This window comes from Dipodomys ordii, unplaced genomic scaffold (genome assembly GCF_000151885.1).
Source record: "Dipodomys ordii isolate 6190 unplaced genomic scaffold, Dord_2.0 Scaffold73, whole genome shotgun sequence".
Classification (NCBI taxonomy): domain Eukaryota; kingdom Metazoa; phylum Chordata; class Mammalia; order Rodentia; family Heteromyidae; genus Dipodomys; species Dipodomys ordii.
The window spans coordinates 3,414,559-3,434,661 of record NW_012267289.1 but is presented as its reverse complement, the minus strand read 5'-3'; the positions used below and the strand labels follow the sequence as shown (position 1 = coordinate 3,434,661).

Here is a 20,103-nt window from a genome sequence, read left to right as displayed (position 1 = left end):
TGTTGAAGTCATGTATAGTTCTTCACCACAAACACAGCCTTCAGAAACATTTCAAAACTATTTGTCCTCTTTCATGCCAAGCAAAGTATGCTTTTGACCATTCTTTGTTATGCCAGACACAGTTTTGATATCTCCCATTAATGAACTAGAATATAATCCACAGTTACATCTCCATGACCCTATTTCTTAAATGAGATTTTAAAATAAAGGCAAGATTCCCTCTGGCAATTAATAAGGAAGATTTATACAGGAGCATAGGTCACTGAGGATTATGACAGAATAGTGCCTAATACATTCAAGTAAAAGCTAGTTTGAAAACTCTCAAGATTATGATAAGATATCGTCAAATAACAAATTCCCAAACTTAGACCTGGAATGAACATTTCACTGTAACAGTCAGTTTTCATGGAGCTGAAATATTTGAAAGGCCATGCACATCTTTTTTCCCACTAAATGGCAGACATGCAGGCTTCCTGGCTACTCGGTAGATTAAAAGCTTCAGAGAAACACCTGTGGGTTTGGAAGCAGCGCTGCACAGAGACATCAAAGGGATATCTGAGTCAGCTCTCAGAGGGAGGAAGCCCAGAGTTAGAGTTAGATGAAATGATGATTTTATTCTACTGTTTATAGCTCATAGAAAAAAAGAAATCTCAACACTGCCTACAGAATACATTCCAAAACCTTTAATTTGTGACAAAAGACCTGCCATCTGGATTCAGTCTCCTTATTTTCCTATTATATGTATATCACACATAAAATTCCAGTTATTTCAGTTGTATGCTTTTCATTCCATGTAGATACAGATACTAAAAATCTATCTTCAGATAGTCTTATCCCCAAATCATGTGATAAATTCCACTCCTTCAGACCTTTTGTTTTTCACTGAATGAACAAGTACATTGGGTGCATAGATTTATGAATGAACTATTGAGCTTTTCAACTGTGTCCAGAATTATAACTGTTCCTTGCTTCTGTGTTTGTTTTTTGTTTTATTTTTTGTCTTTGTAAGTAATGGGGGCTGGATGCTGTCCCTGAACTTTTCTGCTCAAGGCTAGCACTATATTGCTTTGAGCCACAGTTTTACTTCCATTTTGTTGTTTTGTTTTTCTTTTTGTTTTGTTTTAATTGAAGATAAGAGTCTTACAGACTTTCCTACCTGGACTGGCTTCAAATGCCAATCCTCAGATCATAGCCTCATAAGTAGCTAAGATTACAGATATGAGCCACCAGTGCCTAGTTCCCTGCTTTTTTTGAACAACGTAAAAGAAGTAGTTCATGTATTTCTTCCCAGTATACATTATGACATCTACCTCCAGCTATGACTATTTTGAGGGTGGCTTGTGCACTTTGATATTTTCAATATTAATTTACATATTTTTACAACTCATAAGCCATAATTTGGTGAATATACCAATCACAGTGAGATCTATATTAATACTTAAAATATTTTTAGTTTCTCCCTGTGCTTGATGAAAATCTCTATATTGGCTAATCTAGAATTCATATGAAAGCAGTTTGAGGCAAATATTATCTTCATTTAGTAGACAAAGAGACTACAGATAAGTTATAGATGGAGGTCTTCTATCTATATTATTGAAGATTATTATTCCTAATTTTATTCTTTCTATACCAATATGGTCCTAGAAGAAGAGTATCGGCTTTACTCATACAAATATAATTATTTAGTAAGTTGTATTAATGTTAACACAAAACTTGCAAATGAAATTTGCATAGTAATTATTGAAGAGGAAGAATAAAAATTTGTCCATATTCTCTTTTATAAGATAGTATTATCAACAACCTGTTTAATAATTACAAAGACATCTTTAACACCTGCAGATGAAAATTTTTGTTTTCTTCATTTAGATATTCACTCATATACCATGAAATGTTTTATCATAACTTTTTGATTAAATTTGTGTATTTGATGAGTTTTATTTTCTCCTTTGTTTTTCACAATTATAACTTTAAAAAATGTTAGTACAAAGAGTAAGATTCGGAAATAGAGAATAGTGAAATAGAAATATAGATAGTGAAATAGAGAATGCAATGCACATCTCTGAAAAGAAAAGACAGCACAAGATAGGGATGGATCTAACTGCTTTCACAGAAGAGTCTTTGTTAAACAGACAGGCCTGAGATTTCATTTAGTATATCCAGAGAACAGTAACCATAGTGAGCACACAGTTTATACAAACAACTATACTTATCTCATTTACATTTATTTCTGTAAAAAATAAAGTTTATAGCATTCAGGAAGTTTGCCATCTGGTTGGGAAGACAAAATGTGTAAACATGCTGAAAAGTTATAAACAATGAAAAAATATACATAGACTAATAAAATTGTAGGGCTAATATATGCTCCATAAATGGCCATGCTCTACAACTCTGAATTCAGAAAGAACCATATGCTGATTCAGTATGTTTTGGTTTCAATCTTTGGTCTGGTTTTAATTCCGATGACTGAAGTAGGGTATTTAAAATTTAACCTTCTCGCATTTACACTTATAAACAACAACATATGTCTGCAGTTGTTATTTATCAATACATATACATTCATATATATCAAATCTGTTTGACATTAAAGAAGAGGCCATATACCTTTAAAATTAAGTTTTGCAATAAAAATTTGAGAACATCACTGCAATGCTAAAAGCAATCAACATCTAATAAAATATGTAATTTTTTAAGGTTTATCACTACCTAGAGGGTACAAGAAAGGAAAAGCTTCTGGAACACAAAATTCTAGCAAACAGAGAAGTAGTGATTATATCAAAGATAAGGAAGGGATATATATATATATATATATATATATATAACAGAACAGTTTTTTTTTTGCAGCATCACATTTAACAAGTATATTCTAGTTGTCCACTGATGGCTTATGATAGCAATTGTAGCCTCACAGAACACTGAGATATGAAGGTCCCTTGATAGAGTCTAGCCAAGAAGAAAAGGGTCAGCATAAAGCAGGGTTAAAGCACAGCTCAAGTGGTATTGTGTCAGCCTGTTAAGCAGAATGTCCTGAATTCAAACAACAGTACTATATATGAGAGAGAGGGAGAGAAGGGAGGGAGAGAGAACAGAGGGTGGGTAATGGATTCTATCATATTCCACTCACAGAATCACAGAAAATGATTTTTTGTGATGGGGAAGAAAGGGAACTTCAAATTCATCCTAAATTTAGATCTTTCTGTTGAAGGGTTTCAGCAGAAAAGTGACCAGAACAGATCTTATCAGAGTCAGATTAACACTACAAGTTTTAAGAAAATTCCATCTAATAAGATATAGGACCAGAATTTCCTAAACAAATATGTCCTAGATTCAAATCCAAAAGATTATAATTGAGTTCTGTAAACAAAACGAGAAGTAGGTAACAATACTGTGAAAGTTTAATTTGACATAGTAAAATGACAAGCTGTGTCTTTCCTTTTGTATTTCCAAAATCACACTCTTCAATATGATATATTTATTACTTCTAGACAAAGGGAGTAATTAGCTGTAATCATACATGAAATCTTTTTTATACATGTAATTTCATTTTTGTAAACTGAATGTACAAAAGTAAAAATTAAACTGGAAAATAAGTAAAATAATTTTATGGATTATAATTCAAAAGTTTCTATGTGGTATGGATGATTCTATCTATTCAAATTGCATACCATTACTAAAAATTATATAACCTGATATACGTCAAGGGAGTTAGAAGCTAAAATAATCATTATTATTAGTATAAACCAATAATAAACAATATGGCTAGTATAATGTAGATTGTTTTTAGAATAATAATGGTATTACAATACATAATATGATTTTTCACTCACTATAAAAGGTAATTACACTTAGATGTTTGTACATGTAATGTATAAAATATGAACACATTATATGCATATTATTTGTACTATATGATGCCTATATTTTATATATATTATGTGACTGTATATTATATAATATGAAAAACACATATAATATATAAAAACAAAATCCTCAAAGAAATAACCACCCCATTAATAAATGGGCTAAAGATTTAAAGAGAGACTTCCCTGAAGAGGAAATAAGAAAGGCCAATAGACACATGAAGAAATGTTCAACACCTCTGGCCATGATCAAAAGAACATTGAGATTCCACTTCATGCCAGTTAGAATAGCTATAATAACGAAATCTATAAAAAGAGATGCTGGAGGGGATGTGCCAAAAGGGAATGTTACTATACTGTGCATGGAATGTAAATATGTTCAACTACTCTGGAAAGCAGTGGGAAGGTTCCTCAAAGGACTCCACATAGCTCTCCCCTATGACGCAGTAATCCCACTTCTGGGCATTTACCCTAATGAACTGAAACAAAGCCACACTAAAGCTACCGGCACTACTATATTTATTACAGTATTATTTGCCATAGCTAAGCTAAGGAACCAACCCAGATGCCCCTCAGTAGATGAATGGATCAAGGAAACATGTGTGTGTGTGTGTGTGTGTGTGTGTGTGTGTGTAAGGAGTTCTATGTTTCCATTAGAAAGAATGACACCATCCCATTTGTAACAAAATGGACTGACTTTGAAAAAAATTATATTAAGTAAAGTAAGCCAGACCCAAAGAGACATAGGTCCATGGTCTCAATTTTTTTGGGGGTGGAGGGGTCGGTCTTGACCTTGGGGTCTAGGCGTTGTCCCTCAGCTCTTCAGCTCAAGGCTAGCACTCTACCACTTGAGCTTCAGCGACACTTCCGGTTTTCTGGTGGTTTATTGGAGATAAGAGTTTCACGGACTTTCCTGCCCCGGGTTGGCTTTGAACCGTGATCCCCATATCTCAGCCTCCTGAGTAGTTAGGACTACAGGCGTGAGCCATCGGCGCCTAGCTTCCCTTATTTTTAATAATTAGTATAGGTCTAGGATAGTTTTAGCAGAGAATCATAATAACTTAATAGCTATGTATATATTTCTAAAATTATGCTAATCACAATGAACTACAAGATATGGAAACAAGAGGGTTGTTTTTGTATGTTTTTTTCTTAGTGCACTGTATGCAGTTATTCCTTTTTGCCTTTTTTATTTTTTTTACTTCCCCCAGTTGTTTGGTTTACCCCCTGTTGTCACTGTTTTAGCTTTTAGGACCCTTTGTAGTGTATATAAGTTTTATCTGATTTGGGCATGGGAAAGGTAATCATCACAGAAATGGTGAGACAAAGGACAAAGGGTGAACCAATGCGAACAATGATACTCAGAAGGTATTATGTTGGAAATGAACTATACAGCTTGTATGGGAGTAGAATGAATGCAGGGGATGCGAGTGGGAAATCTGGAGAAAACAAGGGAGTGGTTAATACTATTCTAAAAGAAATGTACTCATTACCTTACTTGTGTAACTGTTACCCCTATGTCTATCACCACCTTTAAAAAAATTAAAACAAAAATAATAAGCTGTGTAGCCAGGTTCCCATGGCTCAAGTCTATAATCCTACCTACTCAGGAGGCTGAGAACAGAGGATTGCTGTTCAAAGCCAGCCACGGCAGAAAAGTCCCCATGAGACTCTTATCTCCAATTAAACAGTCAAAAATTGGAACTGGAACTGTGGCTCAATGTGCTAGAGCACTAACCTTGATGGAAAGAGCTCAGGACAGGACCAGGCCTAGAGTTCAAACCCCCCATGGCAGACATAAAAATTACAAGCAAAAGAAACCAACTCTGTGTGTATGTGTGTGTGTGTGTGTGTGTGTGTGTGTGTAAGAGTATTTAAATCTAAATGTATGAATTAGTTAAATAATTATGCCTTTCTACCAAGACAAGCAATATTTTGGCCTTCTGTGGAAATTATTAAAAATCAAATTTATTGATGCTTAAATTGTTTTATTCTTAGAATCTTATAATTCCATAACCAACAAACTTACGAATAATTCATGTATTTTGTCTGCCTGAAATCTAAATATTATAAATGAGTTCTGGATAGTCAAGTGTACTTAGTGTTTATTTTCAAACATGAATCTGTGTGTCTTTCATACACAAACTCATTCTCACAAATTGCCTATGTGGATTGTGTTAATTCAGTATTTTTTTTTTTTTGTCAGTCATGAGGTTTGAACTCTGGGTCTGAGAGCTGTCCCTCAGCTCTTCAGCTCAAGGCTAGCGCTCTACCACTTAAGCTACAGAACCACTTCTGTTTTTTTCTGGTGGTTTATTGGAGTTAAGAGTCTCATGGACTTTTCCTGTCTGGACTAGCTTTGAACCACGATCCTCAGATCTCAGCCTCCTGAGTAGCTAGGGTTACAGGCACGAGACACCAGCACCCGGCTGAACTCAATAATTTTTAATAACTAAAAATTAAATACACAACAATTATATTACCATAACTTGTGTAATTACCTTGGTTCAATGGTAAATCTAGTTCAAATGACTTTTAATTCACTAACAATGTAGTTTGAAAGATATGCAAAATACGCATTTTCTAATATGTCATAGTGTTTTAGTATATTCATTTTGATGTGGGGCTTTTTTCCATTGTTTACCTTTAATTTCCTTGTCATTTTTGAACCATCTTATATCAGCTGCGGGTTTACTGCCAGATGTTTTGCAAGTCAACTGCATCAAGTCTCCCTCCATAACAGGTGAAGAGAATCCACTAATTTGAGGCTTCTCTGGAACACCTGAAATTTAAGTAAATAAGGAAGTTATCATCAATCTCCATATGTTTTATGATAAAATTAAATACTTTACACACATATAGTTTTTAGGTATGTGTAGTTCAAATCACAAGATTTTACGTGCAAAAATATTTTTTGCAATTCTGAAACACAATCATAACCAGCATAGGTTAAAGAAAGTAAAACACATTCAGGATAGAATCCATAAAAATTGTTACTTTGTTTTTGGAAAATTATAACATCGCTCATCAAACATCTTCCTTTCCCGATCCTGAAATGTTTTTTGTCATTTCCTTAAAGTGGTTTTGTCACCTTCTGTGTATTTTGAGAAAATAAAGTTTTGGGTAAGAGATCCATCAATGAACTGTTTTGATTATTTATCTTATTCCTTTAAATGAGAGAATGTCTCTTGATAAGATTTGCATAAAAATGCAATTTAGGTTGGAGAAGTAGGGTATATATTATTTTAATGCTAACTATGGCTACTTTTTTCTAGTCCTTATCAACATACGCAGTTATATTATAGTATATGAATGATTTAAAAATTCAAAGGTATATATACTTCTTGGGTATATATGAATTAAATTTTCTTATCAAATCATTCAATAATAAACATATACTAAAACTTTATTTAACTATATTGATCTACTTTAAGTTTTGAGGAGACTAAATACACAAATGTTGGAAAGTTTAAATATGAAGTATTCAAATTAAACAAAACCTACAATTACTAAGATCTGTTGTTTTTCTGGTCAAAGTACAAAATAATAAATGGTATTCAGTAATTATTTTTCTTTTTGAGTCTCATGTCTTTCTAGAGAAGAAAATATTACTTAAACTTAAGTAATTGTTAACTTGGAATACTCGATGTTGTTGGTACACACACACACACACATATCTTCAATGACAAACTGGAGAAGATTTTTTTAAATAAAATCATTCCAGCAGGACTCACAGTGAAACATTATTTTATATCTTAAGCACAAAACCAATTTGCTATCTGGATTAACCTTAGTATTCCCAACCCAAGAGGTGTGTATTCGTTCTTTTGAATGCAACATTGTGTGTTTATCTATCTAAAAAGGATAGCAGACTAGTGGGGGAATCAATCTTCAAATTTCTCTAACTTCTACAGAACACAGGTGTTTTCAATGAACTGCAGCAATTTGCACTGATTGGGGCACCGGTGTCTATAGAATTGCAGAGCTCTGAGCTGCAACTTTATTTCGTCAGAATCTCTACAAATATATTGCTTTTTTATGTCACTTTAACCTTTGGGAAAATAAGTCTGATACTTAAAAAATAAAAGCACAGAGATGCCACAAGCTGCATGAACAAGTGACATTATGTACTTCATTTGGGAATCTAGAAACTGCAACTGTAAAAAGAAAGAAAATGCATGGAAATGTCACAGTCATTTAAAGGCACTAAAATATACAAAAGAGTAATTTTTGAAAGCTACAGGTTATAGGGAAGGTCTCTATTGAGTGACTTATAGAAAAGAAGAGGCACAAGGTACACACAAGTTGAATCCATCGTGTTCATGGCCATGTCATTTAATAAAGGGAGCAGAGTACATCCTATATCGAGATGATTCTATCAAGATTAATTAGAAATTAAGGAAATTGACAGGTGTTGGTGAATAATAGACGAAATGTTCTATACTTTCTGGTTGTCATATAAATCTATGTATTTCCTTTTGTCCATTTGGACAATGAGAAAAAACCATACTAGATGGAGTTTAAATATCTTTTGTTGTACAATAGCAGAGAATAATTTGAACTGAATCTATCAATGATTTTCAAAATATATTATCTAGTTGCATCACTTTGCTGTGGTGGAATGAAGGTCTCTAGAATTTCTATTGGAATTAATCAGTTGCACTTACCCAAAACAGTGAGATAAGCCTTGGAAGTTTTGACAGGCATTGTAAATAAGGAACAGGTGTACTGTCCTTCATCGGAGAGAGATACATCACTGACACTGATGCTCAATTCATGCCAGGAAGCGCGAACCAGCTCGATCCTATTGTCTCTTAAAGCTAAAAAAATATTGAAAGTGAATAACATTAGAAATAGTCCATATTTTTATACATTTTCAACACATTATTGATACCTTCTGTTTGACATATATCTATGATTCCTGAACTAGTTTAAATAGTTTGACATAATTTATCAGTTTTTTTTTAACAAAAGCACAATGAAGTGCTCATTAATGGTTTCTGGAGTTATTTTTTAGTTAAATGATTAAATCTAGTATAATGCTAGATAAAGCGATGTTTGTGCTAGCAGCTGACCTCTATAAAGGATGCTATGGCATGCCAGAACCAAGGAAAAATGTGAACAAAATGTTGTCATTTCTGTGGACAGATAGCTCTGGGAATCTGATTGCTGACGACATTCAAGAAACTGAACAAAGAGAATTGTTATATTAAAAGTTCAATAGGGACATTTACTGAACTTTACCTAAATCTAAGGTGATATTTAACTGAAAACACTTGCAGGCTACCAGATACTTAAATTCACTCTGATTGGCTGAGATAGATCATGCTCATATAAGCTTTGATCAAAATCACTTTCCTATCACAGAACACTTGTTTTCATTCAATATATCTTAGAATGCTATAGAGTTTGCTACACAGTTTTTTGTGGGAGGGCACAGGAGTCTCAGTCATTGTTATGTATATCTTATGATTACAAAATCATATTTTCATTAAGTAAACACATAAAATCTGGAATTAAGCAGGATATTACTAGTGAAATATAGAAAAAGGAAGCAAAGATGCTCAAGGATACCCAGATATAATGAATAATATAGTGGCTAGCTAAAAGGAAAAGATGGTCCATGGCCATCTTCTCCCAGTTATAGAAGAAGCTTGATTATATTGTTGATCAAATAGGGTCTCTCCCTCAGTATAAAAAGACACTTGGTCACCTTCAATGAAATATAGAAGAAATATCACAGACAAACATCCCCCAAAAGTAACCTCAAATTCAGCCTGAGAACCCTGGCCCATCTTGGGGAAGGTATTTAGATAACAAGACAATAACTAGAAGAGCCTTTCACAATAAGAAGTCTTCAAAATGCCTTTTCCAAGGCAACAGAGAATACCTTGCCCTACCAAATCATTGCCAAGGTGAGTTCACCAATCATCTACCGTGAAAATTTCTTTGCTAGTTAATTTGCTAAATAGTAGAACTTCTGCATGAGATTTTTCATAACATTCTTTTTCATTGCATTCCTTTCCCAGTTTATAAATACATATAGTGTCATCTCCAATATGCTTCAAAAAGGAAGTTCAAGTATAGAAGAATAAAGGACAACCTGCAGTGGTACAACCGAGGATCTCCTAAAACTCAATGGACTCCCAGTGAGCAGGAAACTTGTCTCAATATCTCAGCACCCTGAACCATAGCTCTCTGCACAGTAGGTATTCAATGAGTGGCTGTTACGTTGAAAGTGAGAACTAAACTCTGTCTGTATATGATAAGAACAGTGTAACAAAGAACTGAGCTGGGAAATCCTCTTCAATATCTCTCCACAGGATTCCCCATGGGAAAGAAGTCAAATAAAGAGAAAAAGAAAAGAAATAGAGGTAGAGAAAGAAGGGAGAATTAATTTTAAAAAAGCTCCCATTTACAGGCTATGGGCATAAAAGAGTTAGAAACCCCATGCTACATAGTTTTCAACCAAGTGATATTTCATTGGTAAGTGATTTGAAGTACCAAGTAGGTGATCTTTGATATAATACCTTTGCCTCACAGTTTCCAAATGAACATTCATGGCAAGGTAATAGTTGATCAGAGACCACCTGTATTGCTATGTAGTAATTTCCAAATATGTAGTGAACAAAGAATTATAATATTGTCAGTGGATGTAAATTTAGTTTTTAAAAAGTTTCCCCATGAAAGCAAGGAATGCAAATGGTTTATCTTCCAAAAATAAGTTTGAATCTTACATATGTCTCTTTAAAACATTTCCCTACAAATGAATAATTGTAGAGCAGGAATGAGCAATTGTAATTTTTAAAAGAGGAAAAACAAATTACACATACTGCAGTGATTAAAAAAAAAAAAAGAACTACTAGATAGGCCTCTCTGGTCCAAAAAATAACTACTAGATAGGCCTCTCTGGTCCAGCATCATTAACCATTAGGTACTTTCCAAACACAGTAAGCTGATTTAATGGTTTAAAATCCTAAATTCTGGAGAGTTTAAAACAAGAAGTACTGACCAATGAGTAAAAATCTGTTAACAATCACTTAATGGTAAACATTATTATTACAATATATTATTGTTTCAAAGTGGTTTATTAATATAAAAATAAACACTGTTATTCATGTTACATAAAATTATAATTTCTAAGAAAATTTTTTGGATAAATTTAGTCATAATTTTCCTAAGAAAATTTCTTGGATAAATTTAGTAATGCCCATTTGTGACAAAAGTTGTCAGAATATTTGGTAAGCTACATGCTAATTCAATTAAAAAAGTGAAATAATAACAACAGTATAATTGTATCCATTTAACATTATTTATCCAGGAGTCTACTAGGAGAGTTAGGAAAAGGAAGTTCAATTGCAGAGTGCTGTCTTACCAATCTATACTCTTATAATTTTTACATCCCTGCAAAATCTATTCAATTCAATTATGTTTAAATAGATTTCTAGTGAGAAATAATTAACTTTACATTCTATAAAATACTTACATAATATCAAATATTTTTGCTGTTTAAATATTAACTAACATAATTATATCATTGTTTTATTTGCTTTTTTCTAGTTCACCCACTCGTTTGCCCCATGACTTCTTCCCATGAGATGATTATGACGGATTGAGTTATACACAATTCCTCACAATTCCTCATGATCCATACGCAAAATTATTGCTAGTTTATTGAATTATTAAATTTAATAAGAACATATTCCTAATTTGTAAAAGTAGTTTATGAGTTTATGTGTTAATGGTTTAGAATAATATTGTATACTTTATATAATACATATTTTATATAAGGGAATTCTGTATAGTGAATTTTTTATTATTGTATTGAATTACTATGCAGTTTACACAGAAGAACCAGAGATAAAATCCCATCAGAATAATAGCAGTACTTTCAAATGTCATCTTGGCTATTTAATTTCTTTTTTTGGGGGGAGGGTCTGGTCCTGGGGATTGAACTCTGGGCTTGGGCGCTGTCCCTCAGCAATTCAGCTCAAGGCTAGTGCTCTACCACTTGAGCCACAGCGCCGCTTCAGGCTTTTTTCTTTTTGTTTATGTGGTACTGAGGAATCGAACCCAGGGCCTCATGCATGCAAAGCAAGTGCTCTACCACTGAGCCACCTTCCCAGCCCTAATTTCTTAATATTATTATAATTAATATAGCTAAGGCAAGCATACATTTCCAGATACATGAGATATTACCAAGCAGTGTAATCACTTAAAAGCATTCAAAATTCTTTTAATATCCAAACAGTTTTTGTAATGAAAGCTCCACAAATCAGATATGGAATGCATTTTAAGAATCTTGCTACCTATTCTCCTTAGCCTAAGAGCACATCATCTCTATCCAGTAGATGTTGTAGGGAGTTTAGAAGTGTTAACATAATCAACCAAATTCTGCTGACAGGTAAGATTTATCTACAAATTTCAATACTAAACTTTTGATTTAATTTAAGATTTATTTTGCTGTGCATTGCATAAGAATATCCTCTTTTCTATTTCCACTTTTTGATAACAAGGATACCTGGACTTTAATTTGATTTTTTTGCAGGAATATTGTATTGTCCACCTGGTTCAGGCCTAATTGCCTAATGTACTTCAGTCCTAATCACAATTTCTCTGGACTTGGTTAATTACCAAGATGATACATTCAATACAAAAACCCCAATATCTATGAGTGTTACATATCTATTTTCCACCTCCTACCCCTTTATCTTTGTGAAAGAGAATTGGATTTGGTATGCCAAAATGATTTTTTTTCCTGCTGAGTGGATTTGAACACTAAGAACGAAGATCATTTAAGGAAAGCTAAGTCAAATAAATTATCATAAAACCTATAAAAAACCTATAAAAAGTATAAAGAATCAGGCCTAATACTTTTTAGCTTGACATTTGTGATGTTAAAATTTTTCTCTCCCTATTGCCCAAAAGCTAAGAGAAAGGGAAATCTTGTCACTCTCAATGGATACTTTATTTGCTGATAGCTCAGCACAGTTTTAGTTAATGTATTAAAATGTTTGAGTTCCATGCATGTATCAGTACTGGGAAGTACTGGAAAAAAACTGAAAGATGAAGCAAGTGAATCTTTTCTGTTTTGTTCTTTTACAGTCAGACAACATAGAACAATCTAAATCAATTTTCTGGAAAATTGAAAAAAAACAACCATTGCTTCAGAGCTGCTTTTTGGTATACCAAGTTTCAGCCTGGATGAAATCTTACCAGAGCCATAGTTAATGGGCTTTTAGAATAAAATGTGAAGAGAACCTAAGCAATAAATCTGGAAACTGTGTAGCCATTTGGAAGACTTTTAACAGAATTCCACTTTTTAAACTTCAGCTTTTCTTATTTCAAATGTATAAAAGCAAAGAGTGACTACTCGGTCCCATACCTAAAAGCTCTTTTATGTAACATTTGTAACAGCAAAGCAAAAATGTTGCCACGTGATATATAAAATTAATATACTTTCATTGGAAATATACTATACAAGAAATACTAATAATGTGTTTAACTTCCACATTATTTCTCATTTTGTATACTTTTTTTATTTGCCAGACTTGCTGACTTTGCTAAAAACGAACATCCTCTTTATGAGGTGGGCTCTTTTATTCTATTGTTTCCTACAGCTATGTACTTGAGCTAGTTTGATAACACACTAGTATCTTTACAGTGAGATCACATTTAAACTGTTACAAAATATAAGGCCTGAGTCTGTTTTCTCAATCCTCCCAGAAGCCTCCTCAAAAGTCTCATCAATTAGAAAAAATAACTGAGCATTTGTAGAAATATGGAAGAAAAAAATTCTCTTTCTCCGTATGTTATAAATCCTTTTCTAGTCCACCCCCAAACCACATTACTTGTGTTTATGGATTATTAACCTAAATCTTTAGTTCTCAGGGTCAAAATATTAAAATGTAGCTACATAGTTTTTGTTATGACAAAGAGAGTGAACAGGTGAGCTTTTTCTGGTCCATTATTTATATTCTTATTTTCACTTTTTACCTTATGACATGGTAATCTCCCAAGACATTTTAACTGTGTAAAAGACAAGTATCTGTTGCCCAGACTAATCAGCAAAGTGCTCTAAATGTAACTCTTATTTCCTCTATTTAACAAGTGAATGACAATACAGAGGAGTACATAACATGCTAGTTCTATTTAGCGAATCATATCACAGAACATTCAGTGTGTCTTACTGTAACATAAATGTGTGATAAATATGTGCATGTATATACATATACTGATAAATAATAAATTCAATGTCCATTTCAATTATATATAGAATGCAACTCTTTTTGTATGTAAAATACCTGTATTTAACTCTATTTCATAATGATACAATTGTCATAATATTTTTTTACTCTATGATAAAATCTGTACAACCTGAAATCAGCTCTTGATCATTGTTGAGAGGAGAAAATGTTTCAGTGACACACATGATTGATATATAATATTTCCTGTCTCTGACAATATGTATAGAACATTTTGAGAAAGAAAGAAACTCAGTAACTGTCTAAAATCCATAACACATAATTACATAATCTAAATCTGGAAAATTTTGCACTAATAACAAGGACACTGATTGAAAAAATATGATACCCAATCCATTAATAAGAAGTTCTTTTATGTCTCTAAATCTACCGAAAATTTGAACACAATGTGGTTTTGGATTTCATATAGGAAGTATTTATTTATTGAGAACTTCAACATTTTAATGCATCTATACTTGAAGTAGTGATCCCTGACAATTCTTTACATAATAACTACGTAGTATTCTGCCAAGATTGTTTAAGTATTTTTTGACCTTGCAGGGTCATAATTTCTCATAAATTTTTAGGTCCCTTGCAGTATATTGTACAGTCAGCCTTTCAGAGACACCTAGAAAAGCACAATATATTATATGACCCTCAGTGGTCATGTGATTCAGTGGTGCATTATAGTCTATTTATGAATGTTCGAAAAGTCAATTCCATCTTTAAGTTGTTTTTAAAAATGAGTTAAATCTCAATGGTATTAGTGTTCAAAAAGTTCATTCAATTTTAAGGTGTTTTCAAATTAGTTAAACCTCAACTGTATTATTGCTATTATTCATCCATATTTTAAAATTATCCAATATGAATTACGTTTTTTGCTCAATTTAGTTTTTTAATATGATTGAAATTTATGCTGAAAATATTGTCACTCGGAAGCTAGTGGTTCAATAAGACTGTTCAGATAATCAAGCACATTTCACACATTTATCTTTAGAAAATTAGTATGTATCCATTCAAATCATGTTTGTTCTAGGTCTCATTATTCTCATCAAACAAATGACAAAGCCAGTATGACAGTATGTAGGGGAATGGTACAAAGTTGTAAAGAGGCACCCATGTATGTCTAGTTGATTAAGGTTGAGATTCAAATGACAAAGACATTTTGTGCAACTTGGAAAAATATTCAGGCATACTATGTTTTTAGATATATTACACACAGTAATATAGATATGCACACAATACATACATAATTTCAATGAAATTAATTCCCTTATTCTTACACAGGATGCTTCCCTTTTTATATATCATTCCTAAGTTAAAAATTAACATTCTAATAATTGTGTATTTATCTCATGAAAAATGTCTAATAGGAAAAAATGAATACATTATTTGCCAGATGCCATGACAACATGGTAGAAGGTTAGTTTACAAATCTCAGATCTAGAATGCCAGAAGATTCAACTGTCCTCTGACTATTTATGTTATGTATGTTTTAATGAATGTTCTTCAAAGTAGTAAAATACCAATGAAAACATGACCAGAAAATAAAGAAGACTACACAATCTTAGGAACTTAGTCTTTAGAAAATTCTTTAAGCCTTCAAGGCAAAATAACTCATAAGCATAGCAAGTAAAGTATGATTTATAACTTAAACTAAATGCCCTTATGCTGTTAGATGTGCAATGAAAGTTTTATTTGGTGAAAAAAGATGTTTATGAGCCTTCTTTTTAATGAATATGGCATATAATGGATAATCACAAATCCTAATTAGTTAGAAAATTATGACCCGTTTTTGTGGCTCTTATTCAGACAATGCTTTTCTTTCCATTCATCACAAATAACAGTTAAGGAATATTTTGTCTGATTTTTTCACAACAGAATATTTTGCTAGGTAATTACCACAGTTTACATTGAAATTTGATGTATGTCTTGATTTATACTTAGTAAGAAAAAAAACTACTTTTGGAAGCTTTTTTTTAAACCACTTACAGCATATTGTACTGTTATGTTTACATCTACAATATTGCTAGTATATCATGTAGAATTTATCTCAGAGATTAGATTATATGTGAAGCTGTTAACTAAATACATATTAAATAGTGATTGAAAAATATTTGTCTTCATTAGATAGAGAAATCAAAATCTTGTTATTTATTATTTTGAGACATTATAATGCCCCACATTCTGTGAAAGGCTTTCAGTTTATGTTTATAATAAATGTAGAAATGATGAAATTAGTTTGATTTCTGTTGAGCATGATTCTGATGGCTACAAAGTAAAACATATCATAGCCTGATTATTTGTTGTTGTTGTTGTTGTTGCTTTCAGTCCTGGGGCTCAAGGTGAGTACTCTACAACTAGAGTCACAGCGCCACTTCCAGTTTTCTGGTGGCTAAATGGAGATAAGAGTCTCATAGACTTTCCTACCTGGACTGGCTTTGAACAACAATCCTCAGATTTCAGCTTCCTGAGTAGCTAGGATTACAGGCATGAGGCACTGACACCCTGCATGTGTGTGTGTGTGTGCGCGCGTGCGTGCATATGTGTGTGTGCGTGTGCATACGTGCACGTGAGCGCCAGTCCTGATATTTGAACTCAGAACCTTCAACTTTTGCTCATAATGGATGTTCTACATCCTCAACTTCTGGCTTTTTACTATATAATTGTAAATAAGAATCTCATATTTTGTCTTCCTGGGCTGACTCCAAATTATGATCTTCAGACCTCAACCTCCTGAGTGGGTAGGATGATGAGCATGAAATACTAGCCTTGATTTTGTATCAAAAAAAATTAGTTCCATCTTTATACGTGGACAACATTATTGTTCAGTAAAAGTAATTGCTATAGCATACAGATTCCTTTAGAAATCTTTCAAGATTCCTATAGAAATCTTGCATGTTACCTAGTTGAAAAATAAATTTATGGTCATTTTAAATTAATTATTCCAAAGAAATAGGTGTGAAAATACTGGCAGCTCAACAACCAGTCTCTATTGGAGGGGGAAAAAATCCCTCTTTCAAAAGAAAGACTATATAAAGTAGTTTTCTAGTTTGAGAAGGAATAAGAAAACATTTTAGAAATAATTTCCTACAACATTATTTCCTTCTTATATTCTACAACTTAAACATTACTGACTTGATTTCCTCAACTAGATAAAAGGAAAAAGAAAATGGAAAAAGAAAAGAAAACAACAGCAACAACAACAAAACAAGCCTTTGATTCAAGTTATTGAAACCTAATCTACAGAATCCTAAACAATTAGATAATGACTAATCCTGTTGTCAATAGAGAACAAATAAACATAATGTCATAAAAAAAGGAATGCAGTACTTGGACAATTCACACCATAATGATGATGATGATAATGAAGATGAAAGTGTGGAGTTATTTGGAGCTAATACCTATGGATGATGTATTATATTAATACAAAAGAAAAAAATGTGCTTATACAGGTTTTCCAAGTATCCTTACTGCTATTGTCTGAGGTTTCAGTAAACTTAGGACAGTTGTGATCTCTTAGTTGAGTTTAAGAGGAAGGATTCTTATTATTAAATTAGTGATTATGCCAGTAATTGATATATTATGTATATCTATATACACAATACACTATATATGTATATCTCTCTCTATATATATCTGTATATATATGTACATATATATATATATATATATATAGTCACTATAAAAAGTAAAATATAAAGTGAGCCACCAGTGGCTCATGCCTATAATCCTAGCTACTCTGAATGCTGCATTCTGAAGATCACAGTTCAAAGTCAAACCAGGTAGAAAAATCTGTGAGACTCATATATCTCCAAAAAAGCTATACAAGAAAAGATGGAAGCGAAGCTTTGGCTCAAGTTTTAGCATGCTAGACAAGTAAAAAGAAGCTCAGGAACAGTACCCATGCCCTGAGTTCAAACCTTAGGACTGGCCCATTAAAAAAAAAATGGTTTACAAATAATGTGGGGGCTTGGAATGTGGTTTAGTGGTAAAGTGCTTACCTAGCATGCATGAAGCCCTGGGTTCAATTCCTCGCAACCACATAAACAGAAAATACAGAAGTATGGTTGTGGCTCAAGTGGTAGAGTGCTAGCATTGAGCAAAAGAAGCTCAGGGACAGCGCCAGGCCCTAAGTTCAAGCCCTGGGTCTGGCACAAAAATAAATAAGTAAATAAATAATTAAATAAAAGAATAATGTGCACATTTTACATACTTCCTCATTAAAAATCAGGTGTGGGGAAAGAACTTGTTAAAGACTAAGTGTAATGTAAGTGGATTGATTTTCTTTCAAAAATAATAAAAATAAAATTTACTATTACTTTTTTACTTATTCAGTTATTGCTTGTGGTTGGTGGTTTGGCACTCTACCATTTCAACCACACCTCCAGTTCTGTTAGAATTTGAGTCCAATGAATATTTCTGCACTCTCTGGAATCAAGCCATTATTTTCTACACTCTTCTGAGAATCCTGACTAACAGGGTGTAGGACCCCTGTGTCTGCCTCCCCTTTCATATTAAATTTAGGGTACAATTGTCAAATGAAAGCTGTCACAAACCAAGATTAGAGAGTTGAATGATAGTAATGATTGCATTCCTCTTCATATATACATTTTGAGAGGTGGACACATTTATTAATTTTTCTATTATCTTTCCTTTTGTTTGGAAGCAGAATCTGCAAAGGCTGTAGATGGTAAAAACACTGTATCCTTAAAGGAGCTTGGGTTATTCAATTCCTACATATTCAAGGTATCTCAATATAAGGTAAGAGAGAGAGAAAGAAAGGAATACAGATACCGAGAGAGAGATTACTGAAAAAAAGTCTACAATGACACACTGTTACTTAAATATATCAGTAAGATAAATTCTTTGGCCATAATTAACCTGTCTTTATAGTCCAAATATTATTACATATCAAATATAAATGAAAACTTCCACCACAACGCTGAGAAATGGATTAAAAGACAAAAGTTAATAACTATTAAATTCCTTCTCAGTACAAGACTGCCATAGATTGTTAGTTATTGAAGGTACCAGGGAAATTCCTTTTATTTATTTTTCTGAAAAAAAGGAGAAAATACGTCAGTAGGCCTAATTAAGGACTAGAATTGGGAATCATTCACCTGTTTCTTTGAAATTTCTGAATTTTCTAAATTTATCAATTAGGTAGCATTACAGCTATTCTAAAATCTTAAAATGTCATGTAGAATTAATATAACAAACTGTTGTTTCTGAAATTGACTATTTACTAAATACTGAACTCTTTCAACTATTAATGCTATTTCTTAGCAGTAGACATGTCAGAAGATGTTTATAAGAAAACTAGAAATGGAAAATATGAAAAAGTTGTTATAGAGTATGTGATTTTAAAAAAGGCACTTTAATTATCATAATCAACACATTAAATTATCCTACATTTACTACGTTGGGATTTATTTTACCTTAGCTATCAATGATCTGAACAAATATATTACTTTTGAAATATTTTTCATCCATAAAATAAGCACTGTTTAAATCTTTTTTATGTAACTTCTTTTGGAGCACTAAATACACCAATAATTTTGTTTAAAAATATTCCTAAAGCAATAAAAATAGTTTAATTCATGTGCTGTATGCCTATAGAGTTTCTGTTCATATTTTGAAAAAAATAGACATATCTTGTGGTATTGATTCCTCCATTTTAAATAAGCATCTATGAAACAGATTGCTTCTATATTCTAGGATTTTTGGTAGCGGCTTAAAATGTTCTCTTCCCAAGTAGGTAAGTTATATAATGAGAGTTTATTTCCTCAGGAATATGTTGCCATAAGGGGAATATATATATATATATATATATATATATGTATGTATATAATCAAATTTGTTATGTGCATATCTTTGTGAATATTAGGACCAGAACAGTGTTGAAGTCACATAGGCTGTTACACCAATTGTGACAGACTTGAGTGATGACAAAATACCCTCCTGTCTGTGAGGGTAACACAAAGCGACAAAGGGCATAA

The 20,103-nt window shown here is 32.5% G+C and overlaps 1 protein-coding gene across 2 annotated transcripts in view; it reads right to left on the bottom strand.

The window, feature by feature from the left end:
• Cadm2 (cell adhesion molecule 2) overlaps positions 1-20,103 on the bottom strand; it is a 163,505-nt gene that overhangs the window by 99,207 nt on the left and 44,195 nt on the right. For both annotated transcript variants that reach the window (XM_013024108.1, XM_013024106.1), the window contains exons 2-3: positions 8,525-8,677; positions 6,502-6,639 (exon numbers count right to left, since the gene is read on the bottom strand). In XM_013024108.1, coding sequence (XP_012879562.1) covers positions 6,502-6,639; positions 8,525-8,564 — 178 coding nt within the window. In that variant the 5' untranslated portion in view covers positions 8,565-8,677. The remainder of the gene's footprint in view (positions 1-6,501; positions 6,640-8,524; positions 8,678-20,103) is intronic.